Raw genomic sequence first — 21,893 nt, 5'->3', positions numbered from 1 at the left:
AGTGAGCGAAGCTTCATAAACAGGACAAGCAAGACATAACGCAAATGTTAATATTCATAATATAACATTGATCATTACTTGCTTATCTACGTTAAGGCCCAATGTTTGTCGAACGTTTGTCCAATGGTTCCAAACAAATGCCAACGTTGGTCCAATGTCGCACCTTTACCAGGAAGCAGGACCCGCTCTCTCATGCGCCGGCCGCTGAGAGTTAACTGCACATGGCGATTCATGTGGCACGTGGGTATGGTGGCGTCTGACATTGCACGTGAAGAGGGAAAGTATTGACGTGTGACACACGTCTCGGGGAAAATTCCCAACGTGTCACATATTCACTCGAGGCATGGCCAGTGTGCGTCTTGCTTCGTGTGCGAACAGACCAACAAAGGAACCTTCGCGAAAAATGCCGGACGTGTCGCGTTTTGCATTAGCCCATTGTGCAGCGAGCTTTTCCAGAGAAGCCTGGCGCGTGATATTATTATAGGGAGGAAAAAACAAAAGCCCCAACGGGTGACATTTAGGGTGTGTGCATGCTCACGTGTGTGTGGGTGTTGCGCGTGTGGGGGCGTGTGGTGTGCCCGCGCCTTCGCAAGTGTTTTAATTAATGCTCGGCTTTATCAACATAACCGGCAGGTTGCCATCGTGGGGCAGCAGCCTACGGTGCCCTATCTCCGCCGGAGGGTGTGCCCCAGTATTCCTAAATGAGCGCGCGGCTGCCAGTAAATCAATGCCGACATGCAACTTTGAAATGCTGCGTCGCGCAAATGGTCCGTCCTCGGCGAAAGGGGTTAAGGCTGTGACAGTCGTATCATGGAGGTTCAGGCCGCACATGATAAATGAGAGGCACAATTACCACTATAAACCAAGTTGAATGAAGGTGCAAAGCAATTACAGGTCAAGAGCTTGGCCTTCTTGCTTACGGCTGGGAATTCACATTCACCTTACAGAGACTTTGAATCCATTGCCTAGTCACCAGCCCCGGGCCAATCAGAGCTTAAAATGTCATGCCCTTTTCTCGTTTATGGCTACAAAGAAAAATGTGCGAAATTTCATAATCTTTAACAAAAAAAAATTATTTTGCCCGACACCAGCGATTAATTTTATTTTGACCTACAGACATTATTATGACAATACATCAAGAAAAATATATCTGGTGTAACCAAAAAAAATATGACTTTGATGCTCTCGAGAAATATTTATTTTGATTCAGTTGATTGAACAAAGGCGTGGCATTCGCATCGGAGAACATTTTCCGTTGCCATGAGATATTTGAATATGCGATTGAAAACGGTCTAAAAAAATACATACACTACTGTATTATAAATAAATAAAAGCCCATTCCTTACTAAAAAATATATTAATATGATGACATTTAAGCCTCAATTTAAATGCAAACTTATTGGGGGGAAAACTTGCAAGCATTCACTGAGGCATAGCTGCTTTTAGAAAAACCGTTATCACGAGTAAATGAAAACCCTAACTACAAAATAATGAGAAATTTTTAACACGCCATTAATATGTGGTGCCCCTCATTGGCAGCACGGCATTTTTATGCATGTATTGCAAACATTAATGCGGTTTATAAAAGGCAGAGGAGGAGATGCGGATGCAATGCCTTGGATAGTGGTGGGGTTTTTTTTTTGCTGGGGAGAGAAGATTATGCCTCTGTGTTGGAAGGCTTAATGGTGTGTTACGAATCACAAGTCTTTTCCATTTTTATTTGTTCTATTCTGTTAAGCACAAGCAAAACACTGAGCCCTCCACACACATCGCTGTAGTTTTGCTTCCGTGCTAGGTAAATTGTATAGATATTTACTGTATGCGCACGCACGCGGAGGCTGCCTCGTGCGACGAGATGGATGGATGCCAGTCCAAGCGTAGTTGTTATGTTTATTTATAAATGCCAATTCCGCACGCGCGTTTGCAATGTCCGTCCGTATCTTTACAATGCCTTACACCGTGGCTGCGATATTAAAGTCTTGTTATTCTCTGCTCAAACAGACGAGAGTAAGGCTTAGAATGTAACATTAGTGAGCAGGTTATTTTTTTATGAACAGGTTTTAGGTGTACAGATATATTTTTTACGGTTTAATGATGGCATAAGACAATAAGGAATTGAAATAACTAAATCCATTCCAATGCTGTACTGACGACATGTTAAGTTTTGCATGGCACCTGATTCCCTGCCTATTTGCTTTGGCCAGGAAATGTTGTGTCTCTCCACGTATCCGCCTGTCCATCCAAGGATACCTGACACGTTCTAACAAATCTTCTTGGTTCTTTCGGTAAAGTCACGTAGAAGGGAAGTAATAAAATAATAAAAATAAAACATAATAAAACAATTCTCACGACGTTTCGGCCACAACGCAAGCAGCCGTCCTCAGGTGAAAACCAGGTCCGTCGAGGCGACAGAGTCTGAATGAAACAGCACACGGGCTTAGAGCATATATATAAGCTGGGCGCATTGACAAAGGAATTTGCATATCAACAGGAATTTAGCATATTTATGGGAAATGCAGGAATGTAATTAGTACTGCATATGCTAAATTCCTGTTGATATGCAAATTCCTTTGTCAATGCGCCCAGCTTATATATATGCTCTAAGCCCGTGTGCTGTTTCATTCAGACTCTGTCGCCTCGACGGACCTGGTTTTCACCTGAGGACGGCTGCTTGCGTTGTGGCCGAAACGTCGTGAGAATTATTTTATGTTTTATTTTTATTATTTTATTACTTCCCTTCTACGTGACTTTACCGAAAGAACCAAGAAGATGAATCCCTGCAGTCACGAAAGCTTTAAATCGAAACGTTCTAACAAAAACTACAAAATCCCTACTTCACATGCCAAACACATTCTTCACGCAGTAGATCAGGTCTGTACTTGAGCAAAATTCGCAATGAAATGCTTTTTATAAAGGTTTACGAATTAACAACAAAAAAGCTGTTACTCTGCATATTGTGATTAACACTTTTTTTAATTGTAAGGGTGCATAGGTGTAAGGACACAAACCCGTCCATCCACTTATGTGTTTGCTTGAATCCGTGCAATACATATCTTGCATAGTCAAATCCCCTTATAAATGGAGTCTCCCTTAATGTCCTGGTTTGCCAGCTCACCCTCTTTTCCACGAGGAGATCTACAGACTTTCTGGGATATTGCCGCAATATCTGCACGATTTTATATGCTTAGAAATAAAAGGCCAATTTTGGTACTATAAAAAATTGGTTGCAAAAATTGACCAACATTTCTGCCATTTTCTTCTACCCTTTTGGGGATTTTATCCACCAAGGTGGAAAGCCAGTTTCCAGGCTACCCTTGACGGTCATGCAAATGAGATGTTCCATCTCAAAGGATTACCCAACTAAAATACTTTTTTTTTTTATTCTACCCATGAGTCAGGCCGCAGCTTGAACCCTGAATAAGGCCCCGGGCGGGTTTTTGCCGGTACCCCAGCGGCGTGCTCCTGCACCGCTGCGGAGAGTGGAGTTGAACTGGAGCCCTCGATGTGCGGGGCCAGGCTGCAGGCGCTGCGCAAGGAGAAGTCTCGCGATGCGGCTCGCTCGCGCCGCGGCAAGGAGAATCTGGAGTTCTACGAGCTGGGGAAGATGCTGCCGCTCCCGGGCGCCATCACGGGCCAGCTGGACAAAGCGTCGCTCGTGCGCCTCACCATCAGCCACCTCCGCATGCGCGACTTCGCGGCGCACGGGGACCCCCCCTGGGAGCCGAGCCGCGAGTGCTCACACCCCGGCACCACCGCTAAAGGTGAGGGTGCGCGCGCCGGCATCGTCGTCGTCGTCGTCATGATCGGCCGCGATCAATAACGCTGCTGAAGCCCTCCACATGCCGTGGCCATTTTTCACGTTCTTGCGACGTGGCAATCCACCTAACACCGGCTCACAGATTGATTTCATCGCTCCCGTCTTATTTTTTGGCAGACGTAATCTTCTTCATCCTTTGACCGCCACTACGTCGCTCCTTCTTGGCCATCAGCTTCAATCGTAATAATTTACAGCGCTTTCTTAATCCACAGCTGGATGAAGGCCTCCCCCATGACGTATCAGACATGGGGGTTGTTTGACCATAATTCACCACACTGCTCAGTGCGGGTTACAGAAAGGGAAGGAGGCAGGGCCGGTTCAGATATCACTCACTACTCATGTTAGCCAAGGCCGGGAATTAAAGTCGGGTCACTGGGTTCAAAGCACAGCACGCGAATGACTGCATCGCCACTCCACCAGGTTCATAGCACAGCACGCGAACCACTGCACCGGCTTATATGTGGTCATTCAAATGCACCCTTCCGCCACTCAGCCAGTAGATCAATAAACCTATTCATTTAAGAGCCAGGCAATATAATGATGTTGCTGCTCTGGTCCACTATGCGCATGTGTGTGAATATCCTGAATGCAGTTTATCGTTTAGTTGGGGGGTGGGAGGGCACGGTGGTTTGCACACTGCCATATGCACCCGGTGACCTGAGTTTTATTCCTGCTCATGACTAACTTTGGTCGCAAGTGATATCTGAACCAGTCCAGGGTCCCTCCGAGGTCAACCCAATTCACGGAGATCATTTGAGACAGGTACAGCAGTGGTGTTATGAACCCGGTGACTTTAATTCGATTCCTGGCCATGGCTAACTTAAGTGGCAAATCCACACTGACCAGCATGGTCAAATATGGTCAAACATCCCCAATAACTGACACGGTGTGGGAAGGCCTTCGTTCAGCAGTGAATATGTAACCAAAGGTGCCACTGTTCACGGTTGGGTTTGTACTGTTCGGGGAATGTGTCCTGAATTCTCTGTACATGGAAATGAGATGCTTATCCCACGTATATGCCACTTCGCAGATCTTTGGCACTCTTTTTGGGTACAACTGCTATAAAAATAAAGTAGCATTGCTATTAGAAATGAGGCTGAAATGCATGTTTTTCACAGTGGGAATCTGGCTCCATGCCCCCGTGGGTCACCGTGGTTAAAGTTATATTCACTTCTTGACTGTATATTAATAATTTCTCTTATATCGCATCACAACCAAACCATTATAGCTTGCACAGACGAAACCGAACGGGAGACAAATCCATCTCCCTAATGCACTGCACCTGAGCAAGCTGCTTGCACTTGCCTCGGTCTAAGTCCTGCTCCTCCTCGACTATCTCTGCGTGCAAAGTTTTGCAACGAGACTGCTGTGCCACCTGCTCAGCTGGTGTGGAGGAAGGTGGATAGCTTGGGGCACGAGCGGTCTTGATGCGGAGCACGTTGCGACCATCTGGTAAACTCTAGCGCAATCTCACAATTGGCCAAAAAAAAACCGCTTCGCCGGCTTGGCTCGGCACAGCTGGGCGCGCCGCATCCCCGCGCCACGGCATCGCCGGGAGCCAGCGTAACGATGGAGAGTGGGGGGGGGGGCGACGGGGGTTCGTCTTAAGTGCGTGGCATCGCCATTCCAAACTCTTGCCTCACAGCTGAATCGCCCGCACGGTGCCAGATCGTGCGTGACCGTGCGTAGAGCAAGAAGCTGTTCGCTCTTTAAAAAAAAAGAGGTCTCTCAATTCTCCATTCCATTTCGCACCTCCGATTGGCACGCTTGGCTACGTACGGTACGAATGAAGTTTAATATACATTCCTTCCGTCCCACCACATGACCGTTTTCCCGCTTGCAGATATTAGGTGCAACTAGTTGACCTATGGCCACACCGGCAAGAATTTAATTTTGACTGCCTGCTTCACTTACTTATTTCATTCCGTGCTTTCCTTTCATGAAATCAACAGGGAAGTTCGTGTACTGTGAATGCAGAATGGGGTTTTGTGTTGTAATGGCTGCTCTACGTTTTTTTGAGAGTTGCGGGGGTTTTGGATTTCTGGTCTTCCTGTTGTGGATTGGAGGTCGCTTATTCGGGTTTCATATTCAGGTCCTGCTCCTTCCTCTTCAGGTCCCACCTCTTTCTGTTTAGTTTAACACGCAGGCTTTACGCGACCAATATTATCTGTAGTAAAGTGTCTTTTTTTGGGTTAGATCTCGGAATAATAAATGTGTTGTCAAACCCGCCACCACCCGACGCAGCCAATTCTCTGTTTATAGACCCCGCCCCTTACTGCTTTGGCTCCACCCCCTTTTATTGAGGCTCCGCCCCTCCTAGCTCGTGACGCGTCTTGCGCGTGCTTTGGCTTTTGTGTTTTGAAGGCACTGACTGCCCCTTTATGTTTCCTATGAGACTTAGAAACTGATTTGTAAAAACCCCAACATACTGAGACAGACGTCCTAAGAAATGTAAGGTAAACCAAGAAACCGAGGCGCAGAAGCATTGAACAGTCACGAATGCAAGGGCGAGTTTACTTTTGGAGGAAAGAGCTTCAAAGCTCATCGGATTTCTCCGGGATAAATGAATATTCTGATTCTAAAGAGAGGGGTTTGGGTTAGTAAATGAGTTTGCATAGCAGCAGTAGGCTCCACTTAATGAACACCTCCCTCCCCCATAGTAAATGAAATAACAACCTTGAATAGTTATTATTTCCCCACTTGCTTCTCACAGAAAGGGTGTCATTGTAAAGACAAAACTTCTGGAGCTGAGCATTACAAAAGACCTACACCATCGGCAGCTGCCGGTGCCGCCGCAGTTAAAATAGGGCTGAGTGAATGATGTTCAAACCCGAACCAAAAAAAAACCCTGTGAGAATCCATTGCACGGCCGTGAGACACTGGAAATTGCGAAATAACCATGAGTCTCAAAGGTGATCCTTGAGACTCGACGTGTCTGGTGGGGTAGTGGTGGGGATTATGGAATGGGGGGTGGGGGGGGTTGAGAGTGGGTGGATAGGGGACCGTAGGGGAAGGGGTGGCTTCATGGTTGCACGATTTATTACCGAGTAAAAACCTGGGCCCCCCCGCCGCCCGCCCGCCACCCACTTCTTTACCGCCCAGCAACAAAAAAAAATAGCCATCTCCCTCTGCAGTGGCTCCTTTAAAAGGGAAATCTCCTTCCCTTGCTGTCGACCTCCCTGCGAATGTCACGTGCCCGGGACGGCGGCGTCGCGCCTGTAGGAGCTGGCCAGCGTTTGGACAGCTGTTTGTGTGTTGTGGGTTTTTTTCCTGTTCCACTAAGAAGCAACACCTTGTTGGGGCCCGATTACATGGGATTACTGCGGGAACAAGGCCATTAAGGGTTATTTGGCATAGTCGTGCGAGCTTTATGGGCCCCAAAATCGCATCTAAGACGCTTCGATTCATGGCGTGCCGCCAACCTCCGCAACTCGGACGTTTAATGCGCCCCCCTGCCGATTCGCTCCCCCCCCCCCCTCCAGGAAGATCAGCCGGCACCGCCTGTATAAGAAGCTATTGAGTGAGCGGTGTGTGTCCGTGTAGCGGGAGCGCCTACCAGCGAATACGTGATTGTACCGTCGAATACGTGATTGTACCGGTGAATATACACGATTGTACCAGTGCATACGCGATTGCCTATTGGGCAACATTGGTGGAATTCAACATAGGACAGTTGAGGTGACTGATAATCCAATGCTCGCTAATTCACTCCAGTCACTTGCTCGTCGACGGCCAGTCCGCCTGCTTATCAGTCTTATGTTGCTAATACTGTGATTACTCTTCCCCGTGAATTCTACTCCACACTGGAGGTCTATTTCTCTCACTTCCCTTGCAATGCTCTCCTTTGAAATTCCCTCCGATCATTGTCTATTTTGCCATGCTCTTACATTAATAACCTTGCTCAATTCAAGTAAACGTGCAAGCTATCTATTACAACTTTGACAGCGCTGTTTGTTGCCGGTCGCTTGACGTTTCGTGCCTTCGTGCCTGTGCTCAGCAACTGTAAACAAAATATGCAGGACAGGATGGATGGACCATGTGAGATGTGCAGAAGCTCTTGGCTGAGCAAATGGCATGCGTGTAACGATGTTGCATCGTTTTGTCAATTGAATCGTTGCTCATAACACAGGGTTTTTTGGGTTAGATTGTGTAAACATATAAATGTGTCGTAAAAACCCGCCACCACCTGACACAGCCAATTAGTAAGGTTTGTCATGTAAACAGAACATGCCAATTCGTTACTAGTAGAGCACCACCGGTGTGTTGGAGAGCAAAGCCACAACATTTACAATCTAAGTACGACGTTTTCCCAATAATTCCAACCGGCCTGATGATTCCGGTTGTAATTACTGCCGCCTGATGATGCCAGTTGTAATTACTGGCGAAATGTCGTGCTCAGTTTGTAAATGTTGTGGCTTTGCTCTCCAACACACCGGTGTGCTGTATTAGTGATGAATTGGCACGTTTTGTTTACGTGACAAACCCTATTACTAATTGGTTGTGTCGGGTGTTGGCGGGTTTAACAACACATTTATATATTTACGCTTTCTAACCCAAAAAAAAAATCTGTATTATGGATGATATTGGTCGCGAAAGCCTACTCAGTGTTAAACTAAATTGTTGCTATCGCATGGGACCTTTTTTGCCAGTATCAAAATATGAAAAATAAAAAGGCTGTCTCTGGTGTAGGCCAATCAGTTTCAAAGATAATGCATATATTATCAGAGAATGTTGTTGCTTGCATGTTCACACCAAGTGTGTGTGGTTAATGCAGATTAGATTCCTTGCAAAAATAATCTATTTGGTGTGTGAACATCTAAACACCTGTTTTATTGCCAGAAAGGGTAAAACCTATTCTTTTATTTTCATGAATTGTTGCTATCACGATACACACAATTTGATTGTTCGTGTAAAGCCTCAGGTATGTGCGGTTTACGCAAACGATATGCTCACGTTACATTTAATCTATTGCAGTACACGCAACTGTATTAATCGTGGCGAGAACAAGTGAAACGAGAGAGGAAAAAAATGCAGAAATGTTTTTTTTTTACCGACTCACGACCACGCACCGTGACAGGTCATCAAATCGCTTCAGCTGGCCACCCGCCATGTTCCCACCTCCTACAATCCACTCTTTAATCAAACACAGTCCACCTTTATATCGCCAAGAATGTTGAGCTTAGCCCATAATCAGAGGTAAATACAAAAGGAAATTTGTAGGTCCTTTGGGAATAAAAATGTAAACCATCATTTTGACATCCCTGGCAAGTATCCCACATTGGCTTTATAATTATCGTTACCATGGAAACATTAATTGGTCTAGTCACATGACCTTTTTTACCGCTAAACAATTATGCCTGAGCCTCCGAAAGCAAAACAATGGATGGCTGATTAATGTGACCTCCATGACCTAAGCAGTGTATCTTCTAAATATGTTCAGCTCATGAAAGCTATCAGCATCGTGCCATTCTTCAGCGGCAAAAAAGCCCTCTTTGAAATTAATGGCTTTTACAGCCGCCTCCTTAGTAAATTACAAGAAACATTATTAATGTAGGGTAAATGACACGTTATACTTATTAACATTACAATGTATTTTTTATATACAAAATTTGGTATTAATTATGCGTTATTTATTATTCATTATTCCGGCACCAAGATCAAGAAGGTTTAACCCAGCAGAGTGAGGACTGATGATCATGATGAGGGCGATGGTGACAGTGATCATTACAGTAATGATAATCATGGTGGTGGTGATAATCATGGTGGTGGTGATCCTGGCGATGATGACGACAGTGAGAGGTACACAATACATGAATGGGTACCCACCTGGTTGTAAATGGTTTTTTTGTTCCCGTATTGATTAACACTCTTGTTGTTGTGGTTCATATTCAGTCGGTCGATTGCTTAACTTTAGTGCTTTCAAAATGTATTTTCTAAGCAAAAAAATTACACGTTTGTAAACTCTAACTATACTGCCAGCAAATATTCCTGCATGGATCCGAGTGCTTCAAATTCCATGCCAAATAAGCCCAAACACACACATGTACACGTGGAATGGAATACGTCCGAGACGCCATATGTGAAGACATGGAGTGATTACATCGCTTTCAAAGTGGATTATTACAGTGCAGGATTGTGAGAGGTGACCTGGTGGTGGCTTGTGAGGGGGGCCTTCATCCAGCAGCGGATTGACCATGGCGAATAATTATGATGACGTGTGTATACAGTATCCCTTCCACATAGCAAGAGGAAATCCCCGCACCTTCTTTGGCAGCCGGGCGAGAAGCGTTGCATCGCCGCTTGGTCCGGGGGGTCTCTGTGTGCATATCGGCCAGACCCGGGATCCTGAAGAATGAAGCAGAAAATGAAATTTCTCAAAATGAAATCCCGCGAGTGTCGGATATCTCTGCCAGGCACGTGGCATCCTTTCGGGATAGTCTCTCTGCAGAGCAGAAGCCACCGTGCGGTCCGCAGGGTGTTTCTTGCCGGGACAAAGAGTGATAATGGAATGTCATCCCTCTAGGATTAGGGATGCGCTATTAAGGTGCCACAATGTGCTTTTGATTCCTACAAACTGGATGGGAGCATTGCCAGGACTTAGAATGGCTCCCTTCCCAAGCACCATGTTACACGGACGGGAAAATAAATAATTGAGGAAAAACATTTTTCCATTGTGCCCAATGCAGAATGGTGAGTACCGAACAATGGAGTTGAGGGCAAGCTAAACTATGCCACCGTTTCTGTGCATCGTCTTTCTGCCACGTTGTATAATTGTACTGTGAGAGGAGTGGTCCGCGTTGAGTCTGTTGAGATGAACTGCAGCTCACTCAATCGCTTGATTTGATGTTTGCCGTATGTTTTTTGTAAAAAAAAAAAAATGCTCCGATCAAACATTAGCATAGCTTATGAGTGATTTTTTTCCCCTCCATAAATATTCCCACATCAACTTATGCACACTATTAAATCACATTTTCCAATTCCGAATTTTCCCAATTTCCACACTAATCTTTATCTCGGATTAAAAAAAAATCAATTGCCCCTGAATTGAATTCAATGGTACCAAAACAATATTAAAAATGAAAGCAGGTGTTAGCTTCATATTTTCAATTTCTGAATGCCTCCGTGGATTTGTTGGCAAGATGCATTCCGAGTGCACCGCCACAGCTTTCATGATGCCCATAAACGCCAATTTCAGAATCTGTTTGTAGCTAATGAGGTTCCATCATGGAGGGCTTTGCTGGCTCAAGCACCTTGGCTCAGCCCGCCACATATCCTGGGATATCTGTTTAATTGCGATTCAGCTTTATGCACTTGGAAGGAAGCTGCTCCGTCTCCTCAACCCTGTTCCAACCGCAGGGAGAGAAGGCTTACTGTAGTGCCCGGAGGCTGCCCTGGGTTATGTTTAAATCAAACCCCCAGCATCGACCACACATGCGCAATCCCTCAGCCAATTTAGAGCAGCCGGGGCTGGCCTCAGCCCATCGTAAAACAGCAGACACGTGCGCGAAGGCGCCGCTGCGCTGTGCGGCGAGTGTCCGCGCGTGCCTGCGCGCCGGCGAGGAATGGCGTAGCGCCTCCCGTGATTAATGACGGATTTCAAGGTTTGTGTACACGGTATTACGCTTTACCCCCTTTTGGGTTCATCGCTAACGTGCATTGTGATGGATGCGCGCAAGTCCGCACCTCTCCTCGGCGATATTCCCGCACGCTGGCTTACGGAAGGCTTCCTCGCCGCTTTGGCCAGACAGGTTTGCGTCTGAATGTAAATTGTGCTTTTCCCCCAGTGCTGCTTAATACACTCGCTCGTTATGCATAAAATATTTTTATTTATTTAAATCATTGCCAATCTGATGTCCCGGAGGCAGGGTTAATTAAAAAAAACAAGCCACATTTGCCAATTACGTCCCGTGCCACTTGCACGTACACGCATGTGCTCAAAAATGCCAGGCTTGGTCACTCATTTCACATTTTAAAAGTTTGCGACAGTCGACAATGAAACAATAATGAGATACAAAACACAGCAACACTGCCAAGGGCTGATTAGAAATTACTCTCTTCCCCTGCACAACATAGTGCTTCACTGTGAGAGGGAAAGAGCATCGTTATTTCGTCCGAGCGCCCTTCAAAGGCCTTGATCACCGCTGAAAATTATTGCCAGCGCTAGAGTGCTGGGGAGGGGGCAATGTACTGGCTTTAAATGCCCTAACCGCTCCATTTGTGTCGTCTGGGGCGTTTGTTTATGACATCAATAACCTGCTAAAGAGCCATAAATTGTGACAGCTCGTCCGATCTGAAAACAATTGAGGGAACACCGCGTCGTCCTTCAGCATAAAATGCAAAATCAATTTTCAAAAATGACTCAAAGTGTGCAAACAGCTCCGCTCGGCTAAAGTCAATAATGCACTTATTTGGAACAATGTGTGAAAGATACAAAAACACAAGTGGAATATTCGTTTGCCTCTGCTCTCTGCATGCCCACGCCGTTAAAAGTTAGCTGAACCATTAAGCCATCTCAAAATAACCGTGAAGAAATGTATTGCTTGATGAAAACAAATTGGATTATATTTTTTCCGAGGTTTCGCTGAGCAGTTGTAAATAAAAAAAAAAAATCTTGTACAGCTGTGTGACTTACACCTGCTCCGCATGTTGCGCTCACATTTCAAAGTTAATTACGTGATAAATTAGCAGTGATGGATTACAGAACAGGAGCCGAACGTCCAGGTATTACAACAATGTCCTTCCAATCAAACGGTTGAATTGTGCCGGAGTGATTACACGTGGCATTGCCATTGTGTGCACACTGAAACGGTCCTGCCCTTAAATTTAATTTATTTAGAAAAATTCCTCATTAAAAACTCTTTCCTTTTTCATAATTGTCATCCGCATCTTTCTGTATTGCCACCATTATAATTAAACACACGATTATCATATCCAATTTGGCCGCATATCCCCTGTTCAGTTAAGCATAGTGAAATATTGTGCAAATTGCATTTTTTTTAGGAATCAAACATTAAAATATGAGGCAGGGCAACGTGTACATAAAATGGTCGGGTCTTGATGGAGCAGGGTACCAATTTCTTGTATAATAATTCTTACTTACAATAATAACGATTACTTCTTTAATAAAGGGAGGCCATGCTGAGTTTGAAGACTCTTTCACAGGAGCGTCCTGCATTGGGATGTTTGGCCAACACCAGTGACGTATGTTCTTAGCTATGAGAGAAAGTCGGAGAACCCGGAGAAAACCCATGAAGAACAAGGGGAGAACACACACCCAGAAGGGCACTCGAGTCTGGAATCTTGCTATCACGTACCACTGCGCCTTCCCTGTCGCCATAGAAAGGCAACGTTATAGACCCTGGCTGAAACCCCTCCTCTGTAGCGAGAAATAATCCTTGTAGGTAAAATAGAAACCTCCATGGCAGATGGTAGAGATAGGCCAAGACAAACACGCACGAGACTAATTTGACCCAGCATAGCTTAGCATTCGATGCAATTCACCCTGGCTATCTGTGACCACCTGGGCAGACATTGGTAGCTGGGCACGGTGCTGACCACACAACCCCCTCGTTGCATCGCTCCGGCCTTGATAGGTACTCGCTAATGGCACTTTAGCCCTTGAAGGCTAGAATTTACAGCGCACGGCTCCCATCATGCCTTGCGTGCGTGTGGTTGTGTGTTGTTGAATTTACTCTGTTGCCGGCCTGCAGACGTCTTGCCGTTGTGATGGATTCGCTCATCATTTTGAGAAGGTGTCAGATTTGAATTGGTCCACGAGGCTAAACGCCTGATCTATCTGTGCCGTTTATTAATACGTGCTTGTGCGTGTGTACATATATATATATTACAGGCATGGGCAATCAGTGTGGACAAATCCCAAAAGAGCTTGCGACGGAGGTGTTTGAGGAGCACCTGGGCAGCCAGATACTGCAGGTGAGCTCCTACGGCATGTGGGGGTGGGAAACGGGGCTTCATCTTCAGACGCACACCCTCGGGTTGTTTAGAAGCAGTGCAGTCTGGTGCTTCACGGGACTCGTTTTTTTTTGCAGCTCGCATTAATCAATGCAAGTGTTTTATATGGTAATGCTCTGGCAGCCTAAATGCCAGCGACGGCTGGAGAGGTGGCTTGTGCAGCGCCCGGGGTTTCGGCTTGCGTGTGTTTACAAGGGTTAACTGGGTTCGAATCGCTGGGGCCAGTGGCTCCAATTATCACCTTGTTCAGCGGAATGTCAATGCTGCCTCAAGGCTGATCAGCCTCTCCATATTTAGGCGGAAAATCCCAAAGGGCCTTGTCGAGAAAGGGGATAGAGAAGCACTCGTCTTGTTCAGAAATGTCATCTTGAATTTTAGTTACTCACAAGCTTAAACTTTTCGTAATCTATGTTAATATTTGAGGCCCTCTGTGTACGCAGCACAATTCCATTATTGTTTGTTTGTTTGCCGTGGTTTACGCGCGGTAATGCCTCCGACCAAATCGCCGTAAATGTGCCCGACGGTCAGCAGGATTTTGAGGCTGGTTAGTACCTGGAGGGGAGACTGCATGGGAACACCGGGTGATGTACGTGTGAGGCTGTGACATTCACACCATGCGTGCTGGCTTGCCGCTGGGTTCTCCGGTTTGCTGTCACGTGAGGTCACTCGTCACCCATTCACTGAAAATAATCTTGAAAAAGAGCCTTGACGCTCAAGTTTCCTTGGTAAATAAATAAATGTCGTTCATATTTTCTTTGAACCTATCTATGTGACTTCACCGAAAAACTTCAGGAATGCCGGAATATTAATTCCTGCAGTCACGAAAGCTTTAAGTCAAGATTATCATTACTGTTTATTGCATTCTTAATTCGTGGACTCATGAAGGTGATGTCATCTGTTTTTGTTCACAGTCATTGGACGGATTTGTTTTCACGCTCAACTTTGACGGGAGGTTTCTGTACATATCTGAGACCGTCTCCATCTACCTGGGCCTATCTCAGGCAAGTACCAGTGCTGCTGTTTTTTGTGCGCACAGACACACACACGTGCGACACTGCGTAGCCAACACGTGGCGAACCACACAGTCATGAAAGGTGGGCACCCTCTTCAGAGCGTCGTCGGCCATGATCTATCAACTTCTTGATGAAGGCCTCCAACAAGCCATCGTTATCTCTCATGTTCTCGTGATGCAATGATCCACCCGGCCCCTACGCAGGAACCGATTGCGTTGCTCCATCTCCTCTCGGCCGCGTTTCCCTCCTTTGGCTGCCGCTCTGTCATTAGTTTTGCCCACTGGCAGCTATTGTTCCTTCCAGAAACGCGACCTTCCCAAAGCCAATTACCCTTCTTTCCTCAATATGTCTTTAATGTCGTTAAATTTTGCATAAGTTCTCTAATCCACCACGTGTTCCAAGCATAGAGCGCCTTGTGCTTCTTTGTGCTTTTAACATATTTATTAAATGTTCTTTTTCAATGTCCTTGTTTCTGACCCTTGCTTTATAGCAGGTAAGTGAGACTGAAATACAATTCATCAGAGTTTAAAATACGATGTCTGCTGTTGTTTGGGTGTTCTGTGGAAAGGACGTGGTTTTAAAAATATTAATCAAAAGGATTTAAACGTTGAACACGTTTAGAGACAGAAAGAGGACCTTGTGGATTTAAAGGACATAATTAAGAGAAGTGGTCTTGGGCAGGACACGTCGCTCGAATGGATGATGGACGATGGGGGACCGAGAAAAATAGCAGAGTGGCAGCGAGGGAATGGAACGGATCTGAGAAGCCCTCTGCCAAAGAGACGGAGCAGGTGAAGTGGGTTTGTGTGCAGGTGCGGGGTGGAGTAATTCATTGCAGTTTCGTGAGGGGTGGCTCTGACTTGGGGATGCCTTAATCCAGCAGTGGATTGACCATGACTAACGATTAAACATTTCGATGAATGGTTGATGAAATCCTCCTTGGCCGATGGTCAATTTAAATTTGCGCTGAAAAGAAGCCCTCTCGAGCCAGCTGTTGCCCTCGCACCCAAAGATCCCGTGCAGATTACTCCTTATAGTGAATGTGACACCGGTTATACAGTTATAGCGGCCTGTGATATGTGGCGTCTGGAACTCTGGCTCTGTATGAATTCATATTCTGTATATATACACGAGGCGATGTAGATTTAAGGCCACTGATCTAAAGAGAGGGAGCAGTAAAGGGTGCAACCAATGTGCAGTTTAGAGGGGGGGGGGGGGAGGGGGGGTAATGTCAATATATTAAAATGCAACTTGGAAGTGACCATCATGGGTTTCTTTTTTAGCTGGTGACAAATACATTTTTTGTGGCATGATAATGACTTATAAATAATGAAATTAAGGTAATTGATAAAATACCTCATAAAATCAATTAACTGCACATCAGATGCAATTATAGATTAGTACTTCACATTAGTCATGCGTCGACCTTGAGAGTGGGGCTGTGCAGCAGCCTGGAACAAACTCACAGCTTATGTTGCTGTATTAACGGGCACATTAACTTTTTTGCACGCAATTTCAGTTTCATCGGTTCGACAAAATCTCTCCGCGAAAAGCGACCGATGCCGCGCGCGCGCTCGCCACGTCGGTGTTTCGCGTCCTCCCCGGTGAGCGTATCGACACGCCTCGATTCGCTATCCGTGCCGTGCGAACCCGGCCGGCGCTCTGTGGCAAACGCCGCAGCCGCCGTCGCTTCTTCTTCTTCCCACTTCCATTCCGCCACGACCAATCGGCGGCGCCCCCCCCCCCCCCGTGTGTGTTCTCGCCCATATTCACGTGTTCCCCCCCCCCCCCTCTGTCCGCGATGCCTATCTGCCCCACCGCTTTATTACGCCGCGTCCTGCTGCAAGCGTATCTCCGGCACGGCCGCGCTATTTTAATTTTGCGTTTTAAATTGCCCCTGGAATATGGAAATGTCCGTATATCTTAGAGGGCTTTTCTTTGGTCCGTGAACTCGCTCTCGGTCTCGCCTCCTGCCCCCCCCCGCCTCTTCGTCCTCCTCCGGCCTCAAGGACGCAGTTTGTGGGAACGGTAGCGGTGTAAATTGTGCGGTGATTCTGACGATCAATGTGGTGTGGAGAGGCCTTCATCCAGCAGTGGATTGACGGAAGGCTATAGATTAGTTTTATCATTATTTATATTTGCAGATTATGGTAAAGTAGGGATTTGATCAATTGCATCTCTAAGCATTGAGCTCCTACCTAGCAGTGTAGATGGAGGTCTATGCCCAACCGCGGTGTGGTAGCGACCGGCGTATCAACGCGGACCACAATTAATTGTCACACTTTCAGGGTCACACGTCCAGTATATTTTTACTTATCGTGGACTGCCCCTCGCTCAGTGAAGCTCCGTGACAAGGGCGACTAGATCATTGCTGCTATTCACCTCTGTGCGTCACTGCATATCACAAAGTCAGAACTCACTGCTGGGACTCATCCTGCCCTTGCAACTTCGCGTGCGGCAAATACAAGGAGATACAATGCAATATCTGAGGTCCTGTTTCAATGTATATTGCAAAGTGGATTGTGCCAAGAACAAATATTCCCACAATGACTTTTATAATTTAACTTTTTAAAAATTAAGTATTTAGTTTAGTAGCAATACTTTTAGATTACTGCAGTGTTTGTCTGTTACCCAAAAGCTACTGTGATTTAAATGTCCACGTGCCTCTTTAAAACTGATGAGGGAAAAAAAAACATATTAAATGTAATTCTCATCAGGCCCCATGGCGTCCACTGTCTGTCTTCTGGCCTCTGGACGGGCTATGACGGAGGGCAGTTGCCTGAAAATGTCACATGTTTCTTTTTCATTAATTGTTTTTATTTTAAGGCGCAAGCGTGTTATTTACGAATGTGTTGAGGTGTTTTTCTTTCTTATTATACCAACAATGATAATTTAAAAAAAACAACCATTACAATATTCCATGCGGGAGGCTCCTGCATGCGGGAAGTATGGCCAATTCCATCATTAAGTGTTTGGTTTGTAGGAGGAAATTGTAGAACCTGCAGAAAACACACGATTAGCAAGGTGTTCGCACTCGAAGCTTCGCCCAGATAGATTCAAGAATCCATTGCTGCATTGCTGTCTGCTGACCACCTCACATACTAATGATATATTTTGGAGAATAATCACGACAGTGCCATTATAAAATAGATTTAAGAAAAGTAAAATGGCAAAGCACCAGTCACTCCACTGCTCGATGAAGTGCCTGCCCACGCCACGTCGGTCGTGAGGGTTGTCTCACTATACTTCACTATGCTGGTGAGTGCGGACTGGCCGCGGCTAACGTCAGTGGCACGAGCCTTCCTTTCACCAACAAGCGTGGTGCAGTAAGTTCAAGAACAACAACAACAACAAAAAACCGCACGACTGACGCGGCATGGGAGGACTCCATCCAGCAGTGGATTGACAGAGTGGCTGAGAAGAGTATAGCATGCGAAGAGCTTCCAGCAGCCTTGCACACATTGTGGGTCTATCACAAGGAGCATTGTTAACAATAGTGTTGTTACACACACACAAAAAACAATGGAGTCACAATCTTGCGAGCATCGACTCACGAAGTCAGTCTGTCTGGCACTTGACACGTGGAACCTTGAGATGAAACGGTGCAGGTATGACACCGATAGGAGATGCCAGCAATGCATATTTTATGATTTACTCTGGCACCAGGTATTTCTCCCAGACTTTTCTCCAAGTTTCCGATGCAATGGAGACGTTCTCTTCGCTGGCTCTCACCTGCGTTAAGCACAACCACCACAATCCGAGCACGATGTACACGCCATCTTGCTGCAACCACACCTCACGACGCTACCCAGAGCAATGCCGAGAGCAGTGGGACATGAGCGTCGTGGAGAGAGGAAGCTTATTTATCACATTTGTTTGTTGGCCATATGCAGAGGAAAAGAGGCAGCAGGTCTTAGGCCTGGACTTGAATAGGGATGGGGAGTCAACAGCACAGATGGCTGAGGGCATGGAGATCCAAACCCCAAGGGCGGTAGATGAGAAGAATCGACCTCCCGCTGAGCAAAAGCTGACCCTGGGGGGGCTCCGACAGAAGTCCGCGGTTGCAGGAGGGGAATCGCACGCAGGAGGAGCGTGCGGAAGGTGCGGAGCAGGCAGAAGCGGCGGGTGGGGGTTGTGGTTGGCGGGAGCGCAGTGGGGCCCGAGAAAGTGAGCGGTTAAACCCACGGCTCTGTGAGACGCATGATAAACATTTGGCCCTTCATACGTGCACGGTTTTTTGTTTTACCGGCGCGATCGTTAGCGCAGTAGAACATTAATTTTAAGAGCGCTCTTGTAAGTACTGGGGAATATTCTTTGTGGTGCGGATGGTTAATTTGACCGCGGCAATTCCGCACAACGGGATCTTCAATGCAGCAAGCTACGAGGCTGTAAAATAGATTCCGTGTTTTTTTTTATATTTAAAAAATAAATATCTCCCCCGCCGCCCGCCCCCCGCCGCCGCCTCCCAAAAAATCAAAGCGTGAATGCAATCGAGTGTGCTCGGCGGTGCAGGAATTAACAACAACAAACGGGACAGGAGGCGCTGGGCGCTTCCAGCGAGGAGCGAAACGGCAGCCGCGCTTGCCCCGGCGTTTTATGCGTTCGGCAACTTTTGACGATTTCACTTTGAATACAAATCAGTTCAGGCGTACATTTGAGATTTTCGGAGGGCATTTGTCTGCAGCTCGATGCCTGCTCACGGGTAGAAATTCGTACCCCAATTTGAGACTATTCGCCTGGAAACATCCCTGAAGGTTTCATTTCTTGCCATCGGGGCCCCCTCAGTGTAAAGTGCAGTCTCGCACTGTTATCTCTCTGGCCTTGTGCTATGCAGAAGGCCCGTTGCCCGAAACATCGCCTATTATGTATTTTTTTTTTAGGGCCACAGTGTTACTGATGGAATGTGTTTGAGTTTTTTTGTCCGTTCCATGGGCACTGCAGTGCAGTTTCCACGCTTCACTGGGAGCCGATCAGACCCTCCCTAATGCGATTGGGCAACAGATGCTTGCTACGGGGGCTCTAACGACTCGCGCCTTTGCGATTCAATGAGTTGTCACGAATCGGGGCAGCAAATTGATTCAATTAACAAATTTTTTTTCCTTTTCTCTATTTCAGTGAATGTAGTAGCGGCCTCTATTGGCACGCGGGTTGGCTAAAAAAAAATGTTCATAAAGGTTTGGTTGCTACACGAAAAATGTGACGTGTGCATCGAGAGCCAGTGACCAATCAGTGCTTGAGACTCGTCCATCATCAGCAGACCAGAAATAATCATACGGGCAAAATCTATCATCGAATTATTACCTCGTTTTAAGAATATGTCACAAATATGATGTGCCTTTCCTTCCATTTGGTGGAAATGTTTGAAACCAGATTTATTACAACAAATTAAATGACTTTAATATAGGAGCTGAAGGAGGCTACGTTATAAATGATTTATTAATGCAACACAATATCTGTAAATAACGTGCACCTAATAAAACAACACGGGATATTTTTTTTAACTGCAGTTTCACGGCCAAAATTTTAATTGCATGTAAGTAAAATTAATGTGCTCTTAGATTTACCTGCAAACACAGTGATAACACTGGCTGCTTGTATTGATTAAAGCCGTAATAACGAGTATTTGATTTTAGGCTCCTGAAAGCACTCGAATGAACAATTGTGGAGTTTTATCATTGTACGTTTAAAATAATACCCATTGTGATAAAACAAGACACAACACATGCACTCACTCACTCACTCGAGGATGATGATGACAGCGACAGCCTTTAAACACAAAGTGGCCCTGATGTCACAGCCACCCTTGTGCCGAATTTGGAGACCACGTGAAGTGGCGAATGCTCACTGGCAGAAGGTCACGTGGCAGACACAGATGTTACGAGTTAACCGGGATTACTCACACTCCCCACAGCATCAACGCCTCGCTGTGTTTCTGTCGCCCGACGCTCCGATCGTTGTTGTGCGCATCGCTCCTCCAGTTCCCATCACTGACAGTTATCCAGCAGCATCTTTGAATTGGCCTCCTCCACAGAGAGGCAGACCTCGTCACCGTCTGTACCAGTCATCTGGAAATCTACTCGCCTTCTCCTGGTTCACATCGGCCCATCTGTTCTGTAACCTGCGCCAATCCCAGCCTGCATAGCTCCACCTATCCAGCCAAAGAGGATGCAGACACGAACACGCGTGTACACGTGCTAACATGAAAACCCCCTTGCTTGAACTAGTAGCTTCACTCACTCGTAGAGGCCACACCATTTGAGTATATGGAAAACTTCAGACTTTTTAATAAAATGCATGCTTCCTGTGCGGTACAATGATCTAAATGTCACTCTGAATCATCTAAATGTCATAGTTTAGGAGTGCTGGTCAGATAACAGCCCCACACCTGCAATGCCAAGCAAGCCTGTAAATATACTAACCAGGCTTGAACCTTAGTTTCTGAAGAATCCTCTTGTGCGCCTAGTTTGTAGCCTGACACGGCAGGCATGGGTTTGATAAACATGCAATAACAGTTCGGAATGCAGCTCTCCATATATGTTATTTACAGTTGTATATGTTGATGTATTGTTTATTTCAGTGCAATTAATTGGTCATATTTTGTAAACAATTGCATATTGTAAAAACACTTTTATTTAAAAAATGTTTACAGGTAAAATTTTCAGCGCCTAGGTTGGTGCAATGAAAATGCCTCTATAAATTGTAATTATATCATTGCCATTCCACTGCCATTGTGTGATGGATCATAGCCACACTATAAAAATACGGCATTAACAAAAAGGGAAAAGTAATAGCATGCTGCTGCAGTATTAATGTTTTAATGCAGGATTGTGCTTTTCTGCATACACATGTAAAAATATATGAACGTAATTTTATTTATGCGGTAACATTACAGGGCCCTGTTTATGTGACATGTGATAATGCGATCGGCAGTGTTTCCAGAGTCCAGACTTGATTGCCAGAAAAATCATATTCCTGTGGATATAATTAAACCTTGGCCTTTTTACATTACTATTGAAATTGGCTCTCAAAGACGAACACCCATGTAAGCATTGCCGCACTCTGCAATTGCATTTTAGCTTCACCTAACGTGG

General features: G+C 45.9%; 1 protein-coding gene across 1 annotated transcript in view; it reads left to right on the top strand.

Annotated features, from left to right (window-relative positions):
* Nucleotides 1–21,893, top strand: part of LOC133352575 (neuronal PAS domain-containing protein 3-like) — a 95,082-nt gene that overhangs the window by 52,964 nt on the left and 20,225 nt on the right. The window contains exons 2-4 of the mRNA XM_061568305.1: nucleotides 3,517–3,761; nucleotides 13,668–13,750; nucleotides 14,701–14,790. Of these exons, the coding sequence (XP_061424289.1) occupies nucleotides 3,517–3,761; nucleotides 13,668–13,750; nucleotides 14,701–14,790 (418 nt within the window). The remainder of the gene's footprint in view (nucleotides 1–3,516; nucleotides 3,762–13,667; nucleotides 13,751–14,700; nucleotides 14,791–21,893) is intronic.

The sequence above is a fragment of the Lethenteron reissneri genome, chromosome 41, assembly GCF_015708825.2.
Source record: "Lethenteron reissneri isolate LAM-NWPU_2019-01 chromosome 41, ASM1570882v1, whole genome shotgun sequence".
NCBI classification, from domain to species: Eukaryota; Metazoa; Chordata; class Hyperoartia; order Petromyzontiformes; family Petromyzontidae; genus Lethenteron; species Lethenteron reissneri.
The sequence above is the reverse complement of the archived record's forward strand: the minus strand, read 5'-3'. Positions and strand labels throughout refer to the sequence as shown.